Here is a 24690-nt window from a genome sequence, read left to right as displayed (position 1 = left end):
GCCGTCCCCATCTCTACATATGCTGAAGTCGAACTCAAGAAACCAGTCCAATGTCACTCTAATCAGTGAACAATAGATTGCTAGAATTTATATTATAATGCTACAAAATAAGCCTCGGGTTTCTCAGCGTCTCTTCCTCAGAGTATCTGTTCCTTCCATCTTGCATTATATAATCTGTTCCCATAAATAATTTTTAAAAAAACCCATGTGTGAATTTCTACATATATATCTATCCTCTCTGTATTATAGGGAAAACCAAGTCATAGCAAGACAGCAAAACAATTTCCTAGAAAAACATGCAATGGATAAGATATATAAGACTACAATATAAATGATCTTCTGTAGCTACTATGTTTTCTCTTGTTATTTTCAATAGATTTGTCCACAACACTGGCTTATTATAGTTAAACATAGTATCACCTATTTTTATAAAAACTTAACTTTGACAGCATTGTATGATTTGAGAGCTGTTACTAATTAATACCAGTATGGATATCCTTTACAACTTGTCATGCTCAGAGTAGTTGCCTCTACTTTTAGGGTTGATGCTAACAAGCATACCAATTTCAAATAAAATCAGCCAAGGCCAACCAATAGTTTTATGATTCAGATTCAATTAAGATCAGTCATAGTAAGACAATGTAAGTAATACAGGATTTCAGTTTAAGTTAATAGGAAAGTAAGGATAGTTACCATGGTATAACCTGCTATTTTTGGTTCAAGAGGTCCGTGCCCTCAAATCTGACATGAGTGGAGAGACCAGAACAAATTAAATTCAAACTAAATATGGCACTAGGACTACTGTGTCTTTTAAATCATTATACACCATTAACAATGACCTCTGCTTTTTTTAAAATATAGTTTCAGAGCTGTCTATACTAAAGACTATAGCTTACCGTCTCTGCCTCATGTCTGCTACTCAACTTTTCTGCTATAATTTGTCCACCTTATTTCCTCATTCCATTGTCTGCCCCATTCACTGAGGCCTCTCTGCCACTGTTGCTGGAATCCTGGTATCTCTTCTTCTCTTTCTCTGTAATGTCCTTCAGCACTCTCTGTAGGGTTGGATTGGTGGCCACAAACTCCCACAGTTCCTCCTTGTCTTGAAAGTGTCTTATTTCTTCATTAATTTTGAGAGAGAGTTTTGATGGGTATATGAACTTTGGTTGCATATTTTTTTTTCTTTCAGGACTTGGAATATTTCTCCCCACTCCCTTCTTTACTTAAGAGTTTGTGTTGATAAGTCTGCTGTTATTTTGATAGTTTTCCTGGTGTAGGTAATCTGCATCTTTTCTCTGGCTGCTTTTAATATTCTATTCTTTTGGTGGATTTCTGGGATCTTGATTACTATATGTCTAGGCATAGATCTGTTTTGGTTGTAGGTAGCTGGTGTTCTGTATGCCTCTTTTATCTGGATATCATTTCTTTTTGCTATACATGGGAAATTTTGCTTTAATATATCTGTGAATATATTTTGTATTTCATTTTTGGTTGCTCCTGCTTCCTCACTCACATTCTTTATTCTTAAGTTATGTATCTTTTTGTCATCCTCCGGTTTTTGAATTGCTTCTTTCTGGTTCCTTGTTATTTTTAAGAGGCTTTTTCTTTCACGATCATATGCCATAAATCTCTCTTCAAGTTTCAAAAGGCTGTCTTTAGTTTCTGTCAAGGCATTTTGCCAGTGTTCAATGGAATTTTTAGTTTCCTGGTATTCTCTTTGGATCTGTTTCATGTATTCTAAGTTATGTTTAAATTCTTCTTCAGAAGTTTTTCTTTCTTTTCTGATTTCCTCAGTTCTTCCATCTGTGTTCTCTTGGGCGGGGCTTGTCATTTCTTTAGTTAATCTCTTTATATCTTGCCTCAATTGGATCAGGAGTACAGCTTTAAATTCCTCTATGAGATCATGTAGGTACTTTTTAATTTCGGCTGATGCTGTGTCAAGCAATGGATGGTTACTGTGCTTGTTCTCTTCAGTGTTTACTTCTCCTGGGCTTATTTTCTCATGTTGGGCAGCTGGAGATTTTTATTTATTTTTATCTCTTGTCATGTTTCTGGTTTCTTTCAGACTGTCCTGGGGTTCTCTGGCCCTCTCCAATTGCTTAGGGCCTTTTAGAAGCGTGCTGACTTGAGTTTTTGCTGTCCTCCCCAATTTGCTGTTATCTGGGGTAGGCTGGGATGCAGGGGCGGTACAGGCTAGTCTCTAGCCTCTTTCCAGTTAATCCATAAATTAGGCTGTACTTTCTGGATGTCACTGAGTTGTGACTATTTTATATCCGCTTATTGGGCCCCAAGCAGAGGCTTGGTTTAGCCCCAGTAGCTCCTGCCAGTTCTCTTTGTACCAGAAGCACCTGACTAATGTCACTATGCCACAGGGTTCTGCCCAAATCCCAGCTGTTCTCTTCCAGATCTCTCTGTGACAGGAGCACCAGAACAGCAGATCTGCCCAAATCCAAGATGTCTCCCACTAGATCTCTGTATGGAGCTGAAGCCAGCACATACTCAGGCTCTGCCAAATTTCAAGATGTCTTCCACCAGCCCTCCCTACAGGGGGACCTGGTGATGTCACCGAGCTGTAGTTTCTGCCCAACACTAAAATGTCTGCCACCAGACTCTGTGTTATTGATTTCCCCGTGGTGGCGGGCACTATCCAATTCCAAGATGTTCTCTGGCCAACCCCAGCAGCCGCGGGGTTCCCAGTACTCACCAGAGTCCGGCGCAGGTCCTCATTCCGGGTCCACTGCACACCAAGCTGCCCAGCTTTCCCGCACTCCCGGCACAGTGCAGAACAGTGCACAGCGTGCGCTCCAGGCACAGCATGGAAAGGTCAGATATCTGTGCACCATTTAGATTTGGAACTCCAAAGCCTTGTATGATCTCCTGTGGTGCAGCGGTGCAGTCCTGGCTGCTACTCGGAGTTCCGGGTCTCAGTTTCCCGCAGTCACCAAAAGCAACACAGCTTTTCCTGCTGGGTCCACAGGTCAGTTTGTTGATTTAAAGGCGCGGGATTTGCAGCCTCCCGTTATCAGCGTTCATGGTCTCAGCACGACTTTAAATCCTCCAGCTGCACTGTCTTGGTTAATAAGAATTGCTATCGATTTGTCTGGCCCTCTCCATGTTGTCATATTCTTGCTTCTAGTATGATTTCTCCGGAGAGACTCTTCGCTTGATCCCCTAGCAAGCCGCCATTTTGATCCACCTAGCAGGTTTGAATTTCTTTAAAGCTTCCTGGAGTTGCTTGTTAATTTCAGTAGCTATTGTGTCCGATATTTGAGGTGAATGGTATATATTTTCTTCTATATACATTGCTCCTAGGGTTTCTTGAGATGGGCTGGAGGCTTGAGGTTGTAATTTGGTCTTTCGTTTTGTCATTTTCCTATATTTCTGTGTTTCGAGTGTTATTTGAAAGCTTCCTCAGGATCTGTTGGAAATCCCCTTCTATGTTTGCAGCTACTGAGACTTGGGCACCATGCTGCCCCAAGCCACTGGGCCTGCAGAACCAATGGCCCTCATCTGCCTGCTCAGAACTCCACAGTTCCAGACAAGCTGGGCCTCAGGGACACTGTGCACCCACCTGCCCCTTGGAAGCTCCACAGCTCTCCAATCACAGCCGGGATGTGGAGGCAGATGTAGATGCCTCAAACCCACCTCTCCATTTCAGTGCACCTGGAAGCCTGGAGGGACCCAAACAGTCTGGGCTCTGGGCAGAGTGCGCTGAGCACTCACCACAGGCTGCAGGGCCTCCGGAACCCGCGATGCTCCACTGCCCGTGGAGATATCCACAGTCCTCCAGACACACGGGGAGGCCGATGCAGGCGCCCCAGTTCCGCCCAGCCCCTCCTCTGCACACCAATGGCTATGTGCGGGAGGCCCAAACAGGCTGGGCTCTGGGCATAGTGTGGGCCCGCCCACCCATTGGAAGCTCAGCAGTTCTCCAAGTGTAGCCGGGATGGGGAGGTGGATGTAGAGGCCTCAAACCCACTTCTCCACTTCACTGCACCCAGAAGCCTGGAGGGTCCGGAACAGTCTGGGATTTGGGCAGAGTGCACTGAGCACTCACCGCAGGCCACGGTGCCTCTGGAATCTGCGATCCCTCCCTGCTGGCTGAGATGTCCACAGTCCTCCAGACACACGGGGAGGCTTATGCAGGCGCCCCAGATCCACCCAGCCCCTCCTCTGCACACCTATGGCTAGGTGTGGGAGGCCCAAACAGGCTGGGCTCCAGGGATAGCATGGGCCTGCCCCTAAGTGGTTTTTCTTAAGAGTATCTAGACTGTCTTTTAGTATTCTTTGCAGTGTTGGCTTGGTGATCATGAATTTCTTCAGCTGTTCTTTGTTGTGGAAGTATCTTATTTCTCCATTGATTTTGAAGGACAATTTTGCAGGGTACATCAGTCTATGTTCGAAATCATTTTCCTTTAGGGTCCGAAATACTTCACTCCATGCTCTTCTTGCCTTTATTGCTTATGTTGAGAAGTCTGCTGTGATTCTGATAGGTTTTTCTTTATAGGTGATCTGTCTTTTCTCTTTGACAGTTATTAATATTCTATTCTTTTGTTCAATTTCTGGAATGGTGATTATTATATGTCTGGGTGTAGTTTTATTTTGGTTATGGATATTTGGAGTTCTATATGTCTCACTAATGCTGATATCAGTTTCCAATTTCATGTTTGGGAAGTTTTCAGCAATTACTTCTCTAAATATCCTCTTGACATCCTTTGTATTGTCTCCTTCTTTTTCATTTATTCCTATCAACCTCATGTTGTTTTTCTTTGCGTCATCTTGCAGGTGTTGAATTGTTATTTCTTGATTTCTTGTCATTTTTAAAAGATCTTTCCTTTCCTGTTCACTAGCTGCAATCTTGTCTTCGAGGTCTGAAATTCTATCTTCGCATTCATTCAGGCAGTTTTTACAACTTTCAATGGAGTTTTTGATTTCCTGTATATTTCTTTGCATTTGTTTTATGTATTCTGTTTGTTTCTTATATTGTTCATGCAGAGATTCTATCTTTATGTTTAGTTCCTCCAATTTTTTTAGCTGTGTCTTCTTTAGGTATGTTCAGCATCTCCTTCATTTCTTTTATTATTTCTTCTTTTACCTGATAGATTATTTCTAGCTTGAATTCCTTTGAAGCTTCCTGGAGCTGTTTCTTTATTTCAGTTACTATTGCTTCAGGTATTTCAGGTATATGGCATGTATTTTCTTCTATGTACATGGCTCCTAGGCTTTCTTGGGATGGGTTGGATGTTTGAGATTGCATTTTGGTCTTTCATTTTGTTATTTTCCTATATTACTGTGTTTCAAGTGTTGTTCCAGAGTTTCCCTTGGTCATGTTGTAAATTGACTCTTATGTCCTGGGCTCTTGGGACTCCTCTGGCAGTAGCTCCCTCCTTGGGCAGCAGAGCCCCTGGATTAAAAGAAGCTTGCCAGGCTTCTCTCAGGTAGACCTAAAGCCTCCTCAATTTGCACAGTTTCCCCTTCTGGTAGCAAAGCTCCCCTGAGGGATAGAAGGCCACCTGGTGTGGTCCAGGCAATCTCAAATCCTGTTAAGCCCAGTATAGTGTGGCTGCAAGCCCAGTGGGCCCCCAACCCACTAGAGCAAGGATCTCATAATCTCCCAGGGATTGGATGTTTTATAACAATCCAGCTCCTTTTATGGCAAAACTCCCCAGGCTTATAAAAGGTTCCCTTATGGCCTAAGTAGGCCTCAAACCTCCTCAGCAGGACTGCTCCTTCCTCCAGGCAGTGGCAGTAGTGCTGGTGCTCTCCAGATCCAAAGAAGGTCACAGGCAAGGTCAGAGCAGGTTTCTGCAGCTTGGCCCAGCTCCCTCCTTCCAGCCAGCAGCTGTGATGTGCTCCTTGGCCAGACAAGGCAGTGAGTGGACCTGAGTCCCCTCCGCTGGGCTGGGCCCTCTCCTTCTAGCTGGCAGCGGTGGTGGTGTGGTCCCTGGGCATGAGAGGTGGCAGGCAGGGCCAGACTGGAGTCCAAATGATAGTCTCTTAAATAAATGGTGCTGGAAAAACTAGTTTTCCACATGCTGAAAGAAAAAAACTAGACCCATGGTTTTCTGCATCTGCTAAACTAAAATTGAAATGGATTAAAGATCTAAATATTGAGCTCAGCAGGGCTTGGACCAGCCTGCACAAATTTCTGGTTTCCTGCTGTGCTCGGCCAGCTCCAGGGAACTGGGCCTGCCTGCCTGAGCCCTGAACTCTGGACTGGGTGGTCTGGGGTGAGTGTCATCTATACCATCCCGAACCCCTGGGAGGGAGTTTAAGATCTTAGCTCACACCAGCAAGAGAACTTTATGGCTTCCTGCCACACTAAACCAGCTCAGCAGGGCTTGGACCAGCCTGCACCAACTTTCGAATTTCCTGCCATGCTCGGCCACTCTGGGGAATTGGGCCTGCCTGCCTGGCCCTGAACTCTGGACTGGGCAACATGGCATGAGTGTACCCGCACCATCCCGAACCCCTGGGAGGGAGTTTAAGATCGTTGATCCTGTTGTCCAGGAAACTTTGCAGCTTCCTGCCATACTGGACCAGCACAGAAGGGCTTGGCCTTGCCAGCCCCACTCCCAGTGACCATTTCTCAATCTGGGGAACTGGGTGACCAGAGTCCCAGAAGCTGAGAGCATAGATGGGCATTTCCAACAGGCCCAGGAGAATCCTTGGAATAACATTTGAAACACAGAAATACAGGAAAATGACAAAACAAAGGACTAAAATACAATCTCAAGCCTCCAGTCCATCCCAAGAAACATTAGAAGCTATGTACATAGAAGAAAACATATGCCATATACCTGAAGTACCTGAAATAATAGTAACTGAAGTAAAGAAGCAACTCCAGGAAGCTTTAAAGGAATTCAAACTAGAAATAATCTATCGGGTAAAAGAAAAAATAATAAAAGAAATGAAAGAGATACTAAACATATCTAAAGAAGACACAATTAAAAAATTGGAGGAACTAAACAACAAGAGAAAATCCCTAAATGAATAATATAAGAAACAAACAGAATACATGAAGCAGATTCAAAGAGATACACAGGAAGTCAAAAATTCCATTGAAAGTTATAAAACCCATTGAAAGTTGTAAGTGAAGATAGAATGTCAGACCTCAAAGACAAGACTGCAGCTAGTGAACAGGAAAGGAAAGATCTTTCAAAAATAACAAGGAATCAGGAAATAACAATTCAACAGCTGCAAGATGATAAAAGAAAAACAACATAAGATTGATAGGGATAAATGAAAAGTAAGGGGACAACATAAAGAATGTCAAGGGGATTTTTAGAGAAGTAATAGCTGGAAATTTCCCAAACATGAGATCGGAAACCGACATCAGGATCAGTGAAGCATATAAAACTCCAAATATTCATAACCAAAATTAAAATACACCCAAACATATAATAATCACCATCCCAGAAATCCAACAGAAGCATAGAATATTGAAAAGTGTCAGAGAGAAAAGACAGTTCACCTATAAAGGAAAACCAATCAGAATCACAGCAGACTTCTCAGCACAAACAATAAAGTCAAAAGAGCATGGAGTGGAGTATTCCAGATCCTAAAGGAAAATGATTTCCAACCTGGTTTGATGTACCCTGCAAAATTGTCCTTCAAAACTGATGGAGAAATAAGATACTTCCATGACAAAGAACATGAAGTTTAAGCTGAATATCTTCATGATTACCATGCCAGCCCTGCAAAGAATACTGAAAGACAGTTTAGATACACTTAGGAAAAAACCACTAAGCAAAGCACACAATTAAACAGAACAGAAAGATAAAGATACAACAGCACAAAGATAACATATCAACAGTAGACCAATATATAACAGTTATAACCAGTAGTATAAATGATCTCAATGCACCAATTAAAAGAAACAGACTGGCCGAATGGATCAAGAAACAACATCCAACCATATGCTGCTTAGAAGAAACCAATCTAACCCAAAAGGATATTCAGAGCCTGAATGTCAAAGGATGGAAAACATTACTTCATGCAACATGAACCCATAAAAATCAGGGGTAGCTATTATGTTGGCAGACAATGTGAACTTCAAACCAAGAATGTTCAGAAGAGATAAAGATGGTCATTACATACTGGTTAGGGGAAAACTTCAAGAGGAAGAGATAACAATTTTAAATATATATGCACCAAATTCAAGCACACCCAGCTATACAGAGTAACAGAAATGAAAAACCAAATTAGCAATAACACAATTATAACAGGAGACCTTAACACACCATTGACACCAAGGAACAGATCAAACAGACAGAAAAATCAGCAAAGAAATAACTGAATCACACCTGTGAACAAATGGGCTTGATGGACATATACAGAGTGTTCCATCCAACAACATCAGAATACATGTTCTTCTCAGCAGCACATGAGACATTCTCTAAAATAGACCATATACTAGCCCACAGAACATATTTAAATAAATGCAAAAGAATTGAAATTATCCGATGCATGTTATCAGACCATAGGGCCATAAAACTAGAAATTAATGATACAAGATACTGCAAAATTCCCACAAACACGTGGAAACTGAATAACACACTCTAGAATAATTAGTGGGTCACAGGGAAAATTAAAGAAGAAATTAAAAAATACCTACAAGCAAACAAAAATACAAATACAACTTACCAGAATCTGTGGGAGGCAGTGAAAGCTGCCCTTGGAGGAAAATTTATTGCACTGAGTTCCCACATCAGGAAAACAGAATGAATACAAATTAGTAACCTGATGCTACAGCTCAAACATCTAGAAAAAGAAGAGCAAGTTGAGCCCAAAGCCAAAAGAAGAGAGGAAATTATAAAAATCAGAGCAGAAATTAATGCAACAGAGACTAAGAAAACAATCCAAAGGACCAATGAATCAAAGAGTTGGTTCTTTGAAAGAATAAATAAAATTGATAAGCCCCTACCCAACCTTATTTTTAAAAAAGGAAGAAAAAGCTTAAATTCATGCAATAAGGAATGAAAAAGGTAAAATCACTACAGACTCTGTAGAAATACATAAGATCATCAACTCCTATTTCGAAAACCTCTACTCTCCTAGGTTTGATAACACAGAAGAAATAGACAGATTCCTAGAAACATATGAAGTACCAAAGCTAGATCAAGAAGGTGTAAAACTGCTGAATAACCCAATTTCTATTAATGAAATTGAAAATGTAACTAAGTCCTTACCTACAAAGATGAGCCCAGGTCTGGTTGAATTCATTGCAGAATTCTACCAGAAATACAAATGCTGACACTCCTCAAACTGTTCAATGAAATTGAAAGGGAAGCAAGTAGTGAAAGATCTACATAGGGAAAATTATGATACACGGAAAAAAGAAATTGAAGTGGATCTCAGAAATTGGAAAGACATCCCTTGCTCATGGATAGGAAGAACAAATATTGTGAAAATGGCCATTCTCCCAAAATTGTTATACAGATTCAATACAATCCCAATCAAAATACCATCAACATACTTCATAGACCTAGAGAAATCACTCCAAAATTCATCTGGAACCAAAAGAGACCTAGAATAGCAAAGAGACCTAGAATAGCAGTTTTAAGCAGCAAAGACAAGGCAGGAGGCATCAAAATCCCTGACTTGATGTTATACTATAAAGCAACTGTAGTAAAATCAACATGGAATAAAAATAAAGCCGAAGATCAATGGAATAGATTAGAAGATACAGCCACAATTACAAACACACTCAACCACCTTATCTTTGATAAAGGTGCCAAACATGTTCACTGGAAGAACAACAGTCTCTTTAATAAATGGTGTTGGAAAAACTGGCTCTCCATATGTCAAAACTAAGACTATACCCATGCCTATCACCATGTACTAAATTAAAATCTAAATGGATCAAATATCTGAATATTGAAACAGAAACACTAAATCTATTGGAACACAAGTTGGATATAACCCTTGGTGACATAGGCATAGGTGGAGAGTTCATGAACAGGAATCAAACTGCACAGGAAATACTTCCCAGAATCAACAACTGGGATCATGTCTAATTAAAAGTTTCTGCATGTCAAAAGAAATCTCTAGCACAGTGAAAAGAAAACCCACAAACTGGGAAACAACCTTAGTGAACTGTCGCTCAGACAAAGGACTTCTGTCTAAAACATATAAAGTAAAAAAAATCAGACCCCCAAAATTTAAGGATCCAATCCAAAAATGGGCATCTGAAATGAACACGTAATTCTCAGATGAAGAAATACAAATGGCAAATAAATACATGAAAAAATGTTCATCATCATTGGTCATTAGAGAAATGCAAATTAAAACCACACTGAGATACCATCTCACTCCTGAAAGAATGGCCAGGATTAAGAAAACAACAACAACAACAAATGCTGGAGAGGCTGTGGGGAAAAAGGGACTCTCCTGCACTGTTGGTGGGAGTGTACACTGGAGCAGCCTTTGTGGAGGTCAGTCTGGAGATTTCTCAGAAAGCTGGGATTGGAAGTCCCACTTGTTCCAGCTATTCCACTTCCAGGTATATTGCTAGAAGAGCTGAAAACATCATACCACAGTGATATATGTGCACCCATGTTTATAGCAAGCGGCATAATTTGTAATAGCCAGATCTTGGAAACAACCTAAGTGTCCATCAACTGAGGAATGGATAAAAAAAAACTATGGTATTTTTATACAGTGGAGTACTACTCAGCTATAAAGAAAGATCACATTGAGATATTTATAAATAAGTGGATGCAGCTTGGGACCATACTCATAAGTGAAATAAATCAAACTCGCATATATAAATACCGAATAGTTTTCCTAGTGTAAGAAATGGTAAGAATACATAAAAGTGTGTGGTAACCATGATTCCCCATTATATTGCTTTGAAGCCTTATAATGTTTTCATTCATTAATTGAAATGTTTTTATTTGAGGTTGTTTAATTTTATTGTCTGTGATGGTATGAACAGCTATTTTGAAGAAAACAAGACATTGTAATAGCTAGTGATGATTTAATATCATCTTGTTTTGAAGTCCCACCAAGCTTTTGTTCTTCTGTCTCCATTGGTTTTATCATGTTGTATCTTATTGGCTTTTATTATATGTGATAGTATAAACAATATATTTTGTAGACAAGGAGATAATATAGTAACCTTTGTTCATTTTCTGTTAGTTGATTCTGACTACCCTGTAATACTTTCATTCTGTTGAATGGTTTTACATTGTCTTTTCATGTTTGATGCTATAGTACATGAAGGTATACTCAATTATTTCAATGAAAGAGACACTGTGGTAGCTACTGTTATGTTGGATTGTCTTGTGGTGAAACACTATGTTGCTTAAACTGTTCTGTTCTGAACTGTTTTGTTATGTCCTCTTTTATCTTAATCTTTTTTAAAATAAAATAATAAAAAATATCTAAATATTAAAACAGAAACACTAAATCTGATCGAAGATGAAATAAGTAGGACTCTTAAAGACACTGGCATAGACAAAGATTTTATGAATAACATCTCAATTGCACAAGAACTATCATAAAGAATCAATCACTGGGATCTCATATTACTTAAAAGCTTTTCTACAGCAAGAGAAATCGTCAACAGACTTAAGATACACCCCACGGTGTGAAAAAAAATGTTTGCCTGATATTCCTGACACAAAAGACTACATCTAGAATATATAAAGAACTAAAAAAATCATACATCCAAAATTTAAACACCCAGTCTAAAAATGGGCATCTGAAACAGACACTTTTCAGATGAAGAAGTACAAATGACAAATAAATATATGAAAAGTGTTCATCATCCCTGGTCCTTCAAGATATGCACATTAAAACAATGCTGAGGTTCCATCTCACTCCAGAAAAAATGACTATTGTCAAGAACTCAACCAATAATTGATGCCAGAGGGGATGAGGGAAAAAAGGAACCTTTTTCACTGTTAGTAGAAGTGTAGACCGGTGCAACCACTGTGGAAAGCAGTGGTGGAGATTCTTCAAAAATCTAGGATTGGAGGTCCGGTGGGATCCTGCTACCCTTTTCTTTGTACCTTCCCTAAAGAATTGACAGCATCATACCACAATGATACGTGCACACCTGTGTGTTATAGCGGCACAATTCATAATAACTAAGTCTTGGAAACAGCCTAAATGCTCATAAACCAATGAATGGATAATGAAGATGTGATTCTTTTATACAATAAAGTACTACTCAGCCGTAAAGAATATAATATTGAAACATTTCTAGGTAAATGAATGGACCTTGAGAACATGCTCTTAAGTGAAATAAATCAAAAACATATGTATAAATACCACATAGTTTCTCTGGTGTGAGAAACTAAACACATAAATAAGAGAAAAAATATATAATAGACCCTCTTGGTAAATGCCCCTGGCACCAGCCAGGAGGAGAATCAGTCAGCTGTTTGGGTGAGCCTATGGGGCCTGTGGGCTAAGAATCAAACATACATCCTCCCACCCCCCTAAGCAACTGGGGACAGAGTTCTGAGCATCTCTTGGGAGGATGACCATATGCAATATAGCACATAAGTGGGATTTCCTTCTATATTCTGTTTGAAGGCAAAGGTGATTTTCACTCTTGTTTTGTAATGATTGTTTTGCTCTATTCAATATTCTCCTTCAATTTGTTTTACACTGGTCTGTTATTGGTTTGATTTCACTATACCTAACTGACTGGACAACTATTGTGAAGATAATGAGATATACTCTAGTACCCATTATTCTACTTTGAAGTTCTGTTCCCATGTGACCACATTGTCTTGATTGGCTTTGTTTTATCTTGTTCTGTTGTATTTTTACTACATTCAAAATAAAATTTTAAAGAATTATATATGTATATAAAAATAGGAACGAAACGTCAAATAGGAAGCAGAACCAAGAAGGGGGGAGGGTAAAATGAAGAAAGAGTAAAACAAGAAAAGAGGAAAAAATGGAAACAAAGCTTTTATAAATAAAAGGACAAGAAGAGTTAAAAGAAGGGTGGGGACATGGAGAAAAAAGAATCAAGCTATGTCATTTACTGGTACAAATTCAACATGATGCATGTAGTCATTATGTGTACCTAAAAGGTACAAATAAATATAATTATAAAAAATAAATTTTAAATTGATAAAGTCTTGCAATATGAATGGCATGTGACACCAAACATCTGTGATCACAACTGAGCCAATGGTTTCTTGCTCTCTCATGCTGTGAGACTGTGGGTGATCGTCTGCCAACAGCTAGAGGTTATGCATGACACCTCGTCTGCTGAGGAGATCAGGTAGACGTGTAAAATGTAGGAAACTGCAAACTTCTGTAGTGAAGAACTACGCAAAGAATGCTAAGCACTGCATGTGATGAATCTGTTCAACGATGATATGATGTTGCTTTTCTGCAAAATCATCCACAGGAGACGAAAGTAAGGAGCATTGGATGGATTCCTTGTTAAAGGTGCAGGAGAGAAGCTGAGTTAACAGGCAGCAATGATTCTGTGATTTGAAAGTCCTCCTACAGTTTAACTCCTCACTCTGTCACAACAGCAATGAGGACTTCAAAGATGAGTGCAGCTTACTTTATTTTGCTTCATATTTGTATTTTATTTATTATTTTGTGTTACGTTAAAGGAATCGCAGCCATGGCCATCTGAATATTTTTGGGTTGTGGAACCAATCATCTGATTGTCCCTTATTTCTTATGGGAAAATTTGCTTCCATAGGGCACTAAATTGCAAGCCTATTTCTGGAATGAATTATACTCACAAACCTAGGATTTACATTTATTCTTGAGTAAGCTTTCATTATTTCTCTTCCAAGGAATTTATCCATTTCATCTAAGTTGTCGAATTCTTTGGTATAGAGTTGAATAGAGAAACAGAACTGATCTCCCTTTCCCCATGTTGGCCACTGAGCCACACCCAAGTTAGGTATAAGCAAAGTGTCAGGCAGCAGGTGAGTGATCTTCATGGAGAATGCAGGACTGTAGCTGTGAGGTTGACCAGTCTCTCAGATGAAATGTCTTCTGGGCCTAAACACCACACAGAGAAGGTTTGAGCCAATGCCTAGAATAAGCCATCACTTTCTCTTCTCTTGCCCAGCAATTTCTCCACCTGTCCGGGTACAACTCACAGCTCCAAACTTTGATTCCTCTCTGCTTGCTCCCACAACATTGGAAAGCCCTACGTGGAACTCTGCTCTGGGCTTCAGGCTGCTCACAGTGGAGCTACCCAGGTTGGGAGAATCAGGAAAAACAAATGATAAGAAAATGAGCAAAGCCAAGGGAATGCTAAAGACTCTGATGGAGGTTATTGGGGTTAAGTTCTGGGGACATCACAGGTGAGGGGTCGGGGCAGGGGAGGAACTGTTCCTGACACATCTGAATGGTACTCAGCAGTGGGTGGCTGAGGCTGGGGCTGTGGCCAGGTCATGGCATGCTGCCTGCATGACACATGCTGATTTTGGTGTCTGGCAACATCCAGAGAAGGAGTAGAGTGTTCCCTGCTGGTGATGATCTGCATCTTAGTGAACATGGTCAGAAGTATGACAAGGGCACAAAGGCCATCCTTAGGTTTGAAGAATTGTCTATGATCTCCTTTGTTTTGCTGAAGTCTCTGAATCCAAGGACCAGGACAGAGCAAAAATCTGTAACTGACGTTCAGAAATTGGTCCCATGGCCATATTCCTCACCACGCCACACCTTAAAGTAGGAGGGTTCTGTTTCAAAGCTTCACAGATGTCTGCGGATCCATGGAATCCATATTGGTTTCTAAGAAACAAGACACAAATAGTGAAGTGGAGGCCAGGGCCTCTGGATGGAGAGTAACCCATGTGAGTATCAGAACAAGCAACCTTTTTGTCCTGGGGGTTGCTGCTGATCCAGGTCCTGGATGGTGTCCTTCAGACTCTGGCCACGTGTCTCTGGCAGCAGGATACCAAGCACCCCTACCACAATGGGGATGATGCCAAAGAGGAGCATAGGGAGGGCCGCATAGTAGTCGCTCAGCAGGAGGATAAGTGGTGTGAGGATGCCCCCGATCCTTGAGAAGATGCTCACCAGCCCCATGCCCGTTTGCCTGGGGGAGATCAGCACAAGCTGAGCAGAGCTGGTCTTGCTCCAGGCCACAGATACCCTGCAACACCTCTATTGAGATCCAACAAGTCTTGCAAGCTTGCCATGCCCCGATGGTCCACCCAGCAATGAGTTTCTCTGCTCCTTTGTGCTTCTCTCACTCCAGGGCTCCCTGCCTGCTTCACTCCTGCACAACTGCCACATCTCAGACAAAGACTGCTCCTCACACTTTCCCTCTTCCCCAGTGAATGTCCCTTATTCTGGCCCTTCACTTTTACACGTACCCCACATTTGTGCCTGACAAGGTCATGGCATAGTGAACTTCTGTATCAGTCTTATACTCAACGGGAAAACTTAGGGACTGTGCTTGATTTCTGGTTGTTCCAGCCCCTACAGCCAGTTTCATTAGCTATTTGTAGACTGGTGCTAAGGACAGCATAGTGGCTGTCAAAATTCAGATACCAAGGTTAGAGGAGGAGTCGTCTTACCAGAAGCTCTTACCGGATGACTGTGGGGAAGAGCTCAGCAGTGTACACGTAGGAGACGGTATAGCTGGCAGCTAAGGCATTCTTTCCCACCACAGCCAGCACGGTGATCACCACAGGCTGATCTGGTGGAAGAGGCTGGTCAGTCATGCAGAGAGCTCATGGCTCACATCACTGGGCACCCAAGACCCTCAACTCTGCTGTACCCAAACCTTGGGAACCCTTAGTTGCACATGAGAGCAATGACCATTGGACTGGCCCCTGGCTGAGGTGGGTGGGGATGCATGGTAAACAGCCAGCCTGTACCTGAAGGGATGAAGGCAATGACCAAGCACATGACACCACCCAAAATCATCGTCCCAGACTGGCTCCACTTGCGGCCCAACCTCTCCATCAAGAAGATGCTGAAAAGGCGGGCAGGCACTTCAAATGCTCCAAATATCAGCTGTGTCAGGTAGATGTCCAGGCCAAATTCCCCCACTTGGAAGCTAAGGCCATAGTACACGAGGCTGTCCACAAACCTACAAGGGGCCCAAGGATCCACGTCAGTGCTGGGTGGTCAGCATCATTACACTCAGGTAAAGAGGCGACCTCAGTCAGAGTCACAACAGCACTGCTGTGATGACAATACTGGCCTGAAATCCACCATATCACCATGGCACTGACACCGGGAAGTGAGAGTCCTCTGACTTCATCCATGCCTAAGATCATGGGCCTTGGCCACTCACCAGACAAAGATGAGAATCAGAGTCACCTTCCGGAGATAGGGATGTTTAAAAAGATCTAAGACACTCCCTGAGGGGCCTTTCTCCTCTGGGGCCAGCTGGAAGGAGAGGCAGAGTAAAGGGTCCAGGGCCGATCTAGGAAGGACAGCTCTGGGGCAGGGCTGGGGCTGGGGCTGCTGCCAGTACCTGGTTCAAGAGCTCTGCAGAGAGCTCCCGCCTGTTGACCACAGCAGCCTTCTGGACCAGTTTTTTGGCCTTCTCCATCTTCCTGTAGATGAGGAGCCACCGTGGAGATTCTGGCAGAAGCCTGCAGACCAGGAAGAGCTGGAACTTTGGGGTCCAGAGTCCTAAGCATCCTTTCCAGCTATTCCAGGGAACACTGAGGCCCACACCCAGCCCTCCCAGGTTGCCTGTCCCACTGCAGCCTTTGACCACCTGGGAGATGTGCTGAAGGTGAGGGCTGGACTCCATCATCAGCAAGCTCACCAAGCACCACTTCCTCCCAGCAAGTGTCTCCTCACCAGAAGTAGAAGAAGAGCAGGAAGGTGGGAGCAGAGATAGCAATTTGCAAGTATCTCCAGTTTCGGATACCATAGGCAAGTCCAGCTAGAACCATCTGTCCGACGGCAGAGACGGCCTGCATCACTGCGATGGTGCGAGTCCTCCAGGAGGACCCAACCCACTCTGAAACTATGGGAAGAGAGGTTGAGCCTGAGGTGGGTGACATCTGACCGCTCTGTTTCTGTCTTGCCCATAGACGCCACCATGGTAGGGCTGGAGCCTCACTACAGCACAGGAAGCAATCCAGGTCTGGATTATATCCCCACAGGCATGTGGAGGCTGCAAATAGCTCCAGCCCCAGGACCGCACTGGAACTGAAGGCTCCCTGTCCAGATACTCACTCAGGGCAATAGTGCTTAACAAGCATCCTGCATTGGCAGCAGCCACAGCAAAGCGTAGCACCATGTAGAGCTCAAAACTGGGCATAAAGGCCGTGACCAGGCCCAGGATGCCAATCAGGAGCAGCTGCAGCAGGACACAGGTTCTACGGCCAATCCTGCGGTAACAAATTGGCAGGTGGGTACAGGGAGAGGCACTCCTGGAGAAGAAGCCCTGGGCACCCAGGGTCCACCCTGGGATCTGTGTCCAGCATGTGCCATGGCCCCTCCCCAGGAGTCCCAGATGAGTAGCAGGGAACAGGGCCTTATCCAGGGGACAGAGGGTCAGTGGCAACATGGGCCTGCACCAGGAGTGTGGTAGGTGAAGTTGGCCAACATACATACCAGTCACTGAGTGGCCCGAAGATGAGGGCCCCTGCAAGGAGTCCTGCCATGAACACTGATTGCGAGGTCTGTGTCAGCGGCTTCCGATCACACACCAGGTTGAACTGAGGCAGATAGAGGCCGATGTGACATAGGGGCACTGAGGACAAGTCCTTCACTGCCTTTGGGGCCCATGGTTCCCCAACTGTCTGCATGCTACCCAAAGTCCATTAGAAACCCATGGGGCACAAAGCCTAAGTATGGGCCGCACTGTTCACCATCTCTCTGCTTCACAGTCTGCTAGTCCAGAGCAGTCAGTGCACAGATCACACTGCCTTCCTGCCAGTCACATCAGTGTGTGTGAAGTCCCGTTCCTGGCAGGTGCTGTGAGGAAAAGCAACCCGCTGTGTGAGTCATGAGCAGGGGGACGTGTGGGTGGCAGCATTCCAGGACTGAGAAGGTGTCTGCTCAGGAGGGACAGACATCCTTACTAGGAAGGCATTGCGTACATTGCTGGGCAAACAATGACCAAAATGTGTTGTCTGAACTTCATCATTTGGCACTTAGGACATTTCTCCCGACCCGCTGAAAAGCTAAGCATGTATCACTGGGAAACTCTGACAAACTGCTTACTAATAATGGCTGCCTCCCAGTCACAGGCCCCCTCCCCACAACCCAGGCTCCCTGGGAAACACTTGGGACTCCCCAAGTTTGCCACTGGGCTGCAGAATCCCCAGGGTCCCATATAGGCAATCTGAATGCAAGCAAGTATCCTCCCTTCTGGTTAAGACAGAAGAACATACATACATGGGAAGAAGGCTACAGACAGAGGAGCACACAGACAGATTGAAGGAGAGACAGAGACACAGAGAGAGACAGTGAATGCATGTGGGTAAATCACGCCAACTCCCTTAAAGACTCACAGTCTGCCTGACCCACAGACTAGTGAACCAAGTGAACACAATATGCTGGTTGATGGAGCCCTGCACACTTCTGCACTGTGTGCACACATCTGGCCCCATGTGCTGGGTCCTGGGCCCTCAGGGGATTTCTATGTGCCAAGCGCTTGGTCCCAGCCTCTGCCCACATGGCTCCCTGCCATGAGGATGCTCACTGTGTGCAGGGTCCTATACTGACACTCTGCATGCACCACCTACATTGATCCTTGCCTCTGTGACATGGTGTTAGGGCTCCCTGAGGGAGGAGAGCTCTGCAGGAGGTGGTCAGTCTCACCTCTGATGGCAGCCACAGTAGGTGAGAAGCATCTGCTGAACACACGGAGCCAACCCCATTGGAGGAGAAGAGATTTGCTGAAGGTGAATAAAGGAACTCAGCCATATAAAGCTTTCTAGTCAATCAGCATCAGCTCAGCGATGTGGGCAAGAAATCACCAAGCCAGCGCTCAGCACTGAGCTCACACTTGCATTCACACACACAGTTTGTGAGGACCTGAACTGAACAGCTCATTGCCCTGGAAATGATGCAAGGCAGCACAGGAGACCTGACTGTTCATCCACCCAGTTTTCCATGGATTTGTTGTCTAGGAACTGCAGAATGCCCTTGTAAGAAGATACCACAGCAAGAAGTAAATAAAAATAGAAATGTTGGCTCCTACCAGACTTGAGTCAGAAATGAGCAGCTTTTCAAGACCTTAGCTACCCGTGTCTGCAAAACAGGGATAAAATGTGTTGTACAGCCTTGTCGGTTGGATTTAAGAGGATTCCCATTGGAAACTGCATTATACAGGGGAGTCTTCACAACCGGCTCCCTCTGTCGTAGCCAGGACTCATGTCCTCTTGGTTCCTGCCTGGCTGTCATAAATTCCGTACTCTGTCTCCTAATCATCCACTGTGCAGCTGCATTACCCCCAAGAACCTCCGCGGCTCCTTTTGCTCTCCACGTTGTTTCTAAGGACCCGTAAGAGCTGACTCCCTTCACTGCTTCGTTATGTCAGCTTTCCTCACATCTTCCAGGTACATTTTCATGCCTCCAGCATGCAACAGTAGCTGTTCTGGACGTCTTCTGCCTCCATCCTAACCTCCTGTTCGGTCCCAAGAGCGATCTCTCTGCTACTGCTGCTGCTATTCATCAGTGATCTGTTTCCCTTGCGCTTTAGGGGTCCGTTGGGACAGGACCAGGAAGTGCATTTTTCTTTGACCAGTGATGAGCATCAAGGAAAAGTCACACCAGTGGACTGAAAAGAAGAAGCATACTGTCTTCGAAGAGCACCTGGCCCACAAGGAAACGTGCTCTTTCCCCCTCATCGGAGTGCAGTTTGCATTTCAGGATGAAGGTGAAGCTACTAGGTCTGAGGCAGCTTGGTGTGCCTGCTCACAGAGGGGCCTGCGGTCAGTGTGCAGAGCCTCTCCTCCCAGGTAAGCAGCAGCGCAGATCTCACAGCGAGGGAGCCGCGGCCTGGACCAGAGCTTGGCATTTTCACTGGCACAGGACCCATCACACCCAAGATGTGCATTTCCTTGGCACAGTTGTAGAGATGAAGGGAATGTGATAAGCTAGGTGTGAGGTGCGTGCCTCCCATCCTGGCACCACAGGCCAGTTTGGTGACTGAGAATAAAGAAGGCTAGATACCCCCTGAGGGCTGTGAATGCCCTGTTGCAGATACTGAGGTCAACATCAAATCTGAAATCTTCCACATGGTTAAACACAAGTTCTGCAACGCAGACGGTTGGGTGTGTTTCTGTGAGCATCAGTGCCATTGGCCAAACCTGACCCTGATATCCAACACGGTGAATAAATCTCCATCTGATCATGCACTGATTTCAACACCTGTGTGTCACAGGATTGGGGGAGAGTTCCGAGAGTGGGTGGGACTATCCTCCTTTCTAAGGGGTGTTATATATGTGACTTATGGAAGGAAATTTGTTAGCTGTTTGCTGATCCATTTCTAATTTGTTTCATTAACAAATAAATAAAGGCATTACACCTTGTGAGAAATATACCCGGTTCACTGAATTCATCATTTATAAAACAGTGCTTCCTTGGGTCACCTGTCTAATATGCCCGTGCAGATTTGCAGCCTAGCAGTATACACCGTGCTGGAACCCAGTGAAAGGCCATGGAGAGAGGTTGGATGGGAGATCATGTGGAGGGTAGGTATATAGGGCAGCTAACTGTCCTGTTTCAGGCCAGGCGGAAGCAGGCTGATGAGCTAACTGCTGGCCGCTGTGGGCAGGGAGAAGACCCGGAAGTTTAGAACCCAGCTGTCGGCTTCCCGCAGGAGACACCCTTCGCACAGGCAGCTATCAAGGGCTCTGAACTGTCTCCGAAATTGTGTAAAGAGTCTCACACAGCCCCCTCACAAGTGTTGAAAGGAATTGTATCAGCTTATTTGGGTCACAGCTTCCAATTTTTAAAACTACCTAGTAAATTTTTTCTACCCTCACATCCTAATTCTCATGGATTCACTGGTGCTGAACAAACTTTTTTTTTCATGTCATTTCTTATGTATGCATTGTCTTCACCTATAGGAAACAGCTGAGCACAATGGAGCACACCTGTAAACCTAGAATTTGGGGAGTTGGAGGCAGGAGGATCTCAAGTTGGAGCCCAGCCCAGGCAACTTAGTGAGACCTTAATGAGACTCTATGTCAAAATAAAGGTGGACTGGAGAGAAGGCCCAGTATGAATGTCCTGGGTTCCATCCTCAACCCCAACCCAAATAGCAGTGTATGACAGAATTAATAGGTCACAGTCCCAAATTCTTGTAACGCCCCATCTGGGTCCCACACACTTCCCTACCCTCTGCCACTCACCAGGTGCCCAAGCTGCCGCACTGCCTGATTTCTGCTGCCAGCATGTTCCTTGGCCGTTCCCTGCCTATGAAGGACTCGCTCCTCCCTCTGACAGTTTTGGGTATTTCAATGTGCAACTCAAAGTCCACCCATTTCAGGAAGTAGCCTGCTTATTGCCTCTGCCTCTGAGTTCACCCAGACTTTATTTCTATGCTACTCAGAGCTTCCTGACAGTGGATCCTCAGATACAGGCAACATGGGCCCCTTCCTCTATCTGTTTCCTGCCGTTATCCTCAGTAGGCTTCAGCAGGATGGAGCAGTACAAGCAGTCCACTAACGCATCAGCAAATGGCCTGCAATGATGGATACAGAAGGCTCTGAACAATGGGCGCTGTTCTGTGGGCCCAAGGATGATATCTGGCAGGCGGATAAGAGGTTATAAGCATGTGTGGCCATCACAACTTTTGAGAGGCAGTGAAGCCTTGTACCCACCATGGACTGATGCTGAGTGATTACTCCAGTTCTGCTAAGGTGCATTACAGTAGGCTGCACTAGATCCAGAGACTGAGAAGGTTCCTGAGCTACTCAACGCTCTCATGAGAAGGTGGGAACAACTGGGCAGGTGGGAGAACAGAGGAGGCCACATCCTGAGGCTCCCAGGGTCGGAGCTCTAGGGCCACAATTAGAAAGTGAGTGTTCAGTCACAAGTGCTACTGCACACCTGTGCTCCCCCCTACTCAGCAGACAGAGGCAGGGAGATCACACTTCAGATAGACCCTGCTGCAAACTTAAAAATGAAAAGGAGCTCCAGTTGCTGAGATGCAGCCGAGCACTCAGCGGCTTCGCTTCAGCCCACTGGTTTCCCCAGGCCCCGCCCTGCCTACCTGCCTTCTTGCACTGCCTTCCACGGACCATTCCCACTGAGGAAGAGGAACCTGACAGCTTGGCCACGTTACTCCACACCTCTGCTGATAAAAGCAAGGTTTGCAGCCTGCCTGTGATAAACCAGAACGAGCCACACTCTCTGGTCTTGAAAACTGTCATTTTACTACAGGTCAAGCAGTAGGCATCTGGCAGTTTCCGGCCTGAAACAAACAAATAATCTTTCAGCCAAACCCAGAGGTCGAGATCTAGACGACCATGCCTCTCCCGAATCCTCTGGGCTCTCCCACTGCACAGTTCCTGACCTAAGAAAGTGGCCAAGCAAACACCTACTCAGTGACTGGGGAGAGGATGAGCAGAGCAGCAAGCGCAGCTACCACTAGGGGGAGCGCTCGGCAGCACAAATGAGCCCTGGGTCAGCCCCGCGGAACTCAGGGAGGGCAAGTGCGACCGGCCTCTCTCCTCTGCTTTAGACCAGAAAGCCTGCAGAAGAGGTGGTGAAAAACAGAAAGTGACGCAGCCCGCTCTTAGTCTAGCTTTGGCCAAGGAACATATGCATCAGTTTGTTTTCCATCATGTCTCTAGCTGCACAGCTTGCAAGCTCTGTCCAGCGCCACACGAAGCAATAAATCGTTTTCGGTTTGCTTTTTCCCGTCTCATTTTTTATGTCATATAATTTTCTTATAAAGTGCCCTTTAAATGAAAAATGTTCTCAAAAGAAATTTTACATTAAAATGCATTTTAAGGATTGGGGGCCTCAATGTGTGAAGTTCAATTTCTACAATAGGTTAACAAACCAAGAAACAAATAAATATGTCTGACTTTGATTAAAATATTGTGCTAGAAAGCTTCCAAAAAAGTGAATGTTTTTCAAAACTTTTAGTGCAAAAGAACAGTTACTGGTCTCCAAGTTTACGGCTATGCGGACAGCAACAGTTGAATTTGTCTGTGTCCCATCAGTGCTGTCTCTGGACTGGCACAACAGGGGTCCAGCATGCAGCCCAGCTCCACCGGGAGCTCTCCTAGATGCTCTGGCCAAGTTCTCTCCCCGCAGCCTCCATTGCTGGAGCACCAACAGCATCAGGTCTGATGCTGCAGGGGGCCCCTCTGCTCTGATGTGGTTGGAGGAGTAATCAGTCTGGCTACCTGCCTCTGTCTCTCCTAAGGAAGTGAGCCGGTCCCTTGCTGTGCACAGCACAGGTCCTGGAGTCACCAGTGCCCTCCAGCAACCCAGAGACAGCAGCCAGGCCGAGATGTAGAGAGGAGATGGACAGTTGGAGGTCCAAGTCCAGGAGCAGGAAGGAGGATGTGAGGGCAGGGAAGAAGGTGACCCGAGAGAGCAAGGACAACACAAGGGGACAGGTAACCAGACAGACACGAGGGCAGGATCATGGGAAGGAAAATGGACCGATGCAGATGTCAGGGAGAGGGAGAAAGTGCGGGAGGGAAGCACAAGGGGACAGGAACACAGGCAGACAGCAGAGCAGACGGGCAGCGTGACAAGCACAGAGAGGGCAACCACACACAGACAGGCGGCAGGCAGACCAGACAGACAAGGTGCATGAGAGAGAAGGGTCAGTGGGCAGAGCACAAGGAAAGCAGGATGAGTGGTGGACTGAAAAGCAGGCATAGAGACAGCCAGAGCTTCAAGAATGGGAAGGGAGAAGAGCAGCACAGGCAACCAAGGCACAGGTCAGGCAGAGGAAGCAACAGACTGCAGCAGACGGACAGACAGACCAAGGCCAGCCTCACCTCATTCAGTAGGGAGGGGGCTCTGTGCTCAGGATAGTCCCAGCCAGTCTCACAAGGCTGTGTCTCATTGAAGTGGTGGCTGAGGATGTCCTCCAGGCTGGCAGTGTCAGGGGGTGGCCGGAACATGAGGCAGGACTCGGGCTGGCCCTCCGCATCCAGAGGGACACTCAGATTCAGCTGCTCTTCAGCACTCAGGTTCAAAGTTTTGTTCTGGACCCAGGCCACCGAGCAGTGGTGGGGCTCATCCAGGACTATAAAAACCTGGCCAAATATATAGAAGGAATAGAGCAAGTGGGGAACACTCACCATGATCAGTAACCGTACCTGGAAGCGACCAAAGTCACCTATTTCAGAAAGAATCTGGCCAAACTGAGCCATGACTGCTAGTCACCACTCCTCAGCCTGGGAAAATCGCGGAGCTCTGTCTCAAGCTTTCTCCCATGGGTGATGGTTACAGCTACATTAATGTTTAATCCAGCCTTGCCCAACTCCACTTGCCACACATCAGCTCCCAAACTGAGGTCTGAGAAGGGTGGAGTGCGGTGCGAAAACAGTCTGCTCTAGCTTGCAGCATCTGGGGTGATTTCCCGAGAATGCAGGCCTCACAAGAGGTATCAGGAACACCTCCTGGAGCCACACCCCTTAACCAGTACAGTAGCTTACAGAGGTAACATCCTGAACTATTCACACCCCGTGCTAATACCTCCCAACACCAAGAACCCATATTCTGATCATAGTTAAAGCACTCTGAGGGACACTGAAGTCTCTTCTCTTCTGGGACACTGAAGTCTCTTCTACT

General features: G+C 45.0%; 1 protein-coding gene across 2 annotated transcripts; it reads right to left on the bottom strand.

Moving 5' to 3' along the window:
- Nucleotides 1–12949: 12949 nt before the first annotated feature.
- LOC100732806 (solute carrier family 22 member 13) lies at nucleotides 12950–24464 on the bottom strand. Of its 2 annotated transcripts, XM_063225185.1 has the most exons (10): nucleotides 23892–24464; nucleotides 17527–17630; nucleotides 17146–17300; nucleotides 16765–16933; nucleotides 16430–16550; nucleotides 16247–16341; nucleotides 15825–16039; nucleotides 15535–15643; nucleotides 14814–15037; nucleotides 12950–14730 (listed from the first exon to the last, which is right to left on the bottom strand). In XM_063225185.1, the coding sequence occupies exons 1-10, from the start codon at nucleotides 24267–24269 to the stop codon at nucleotides 14684–14686; spliced, it is 1617 nt and encodes a 538-aa protein (XP_063081255.1). In that variant the 5' UTR covers nucleotides 24270–24464; the 3' UTR covers nucleotides 12950–14683. The 2 variants fall into 2 exon arrangements, with proteins under 2 accessions (XP_063081255.1, XP_063081256.1); XM_063225186.1 differs by lacking the exon at nucleotides 12950–14730 and having other exon boundaries at nucleotides 14899–15037; nucleotides 15522–15643.
- Nucleotides 24465–24690: the final 226 nt, after the last annotated feature.

This window comes from Cavia porcellus, unplaced genomic scaffold, assembly GCF_034190915.1.
Source record: "Cavia porcellus strain 051 isolate PalLab524CR breed Dunkin Hartley unplaced genomic scaffold, mCavPor4.1 scaffold_15, whole genome shotgun sequence".
NCBI classification, from domain to species: Eukaryota; Metazoa; Chordata; class Mammalia; order Rodentia; family Caviidae; genus Cavia; species Cavia porcellus.
Note: the sequence above shows the minus strand (reverse complement) of the source record. Positions and strands in the feature narration are given on the sequence as shown.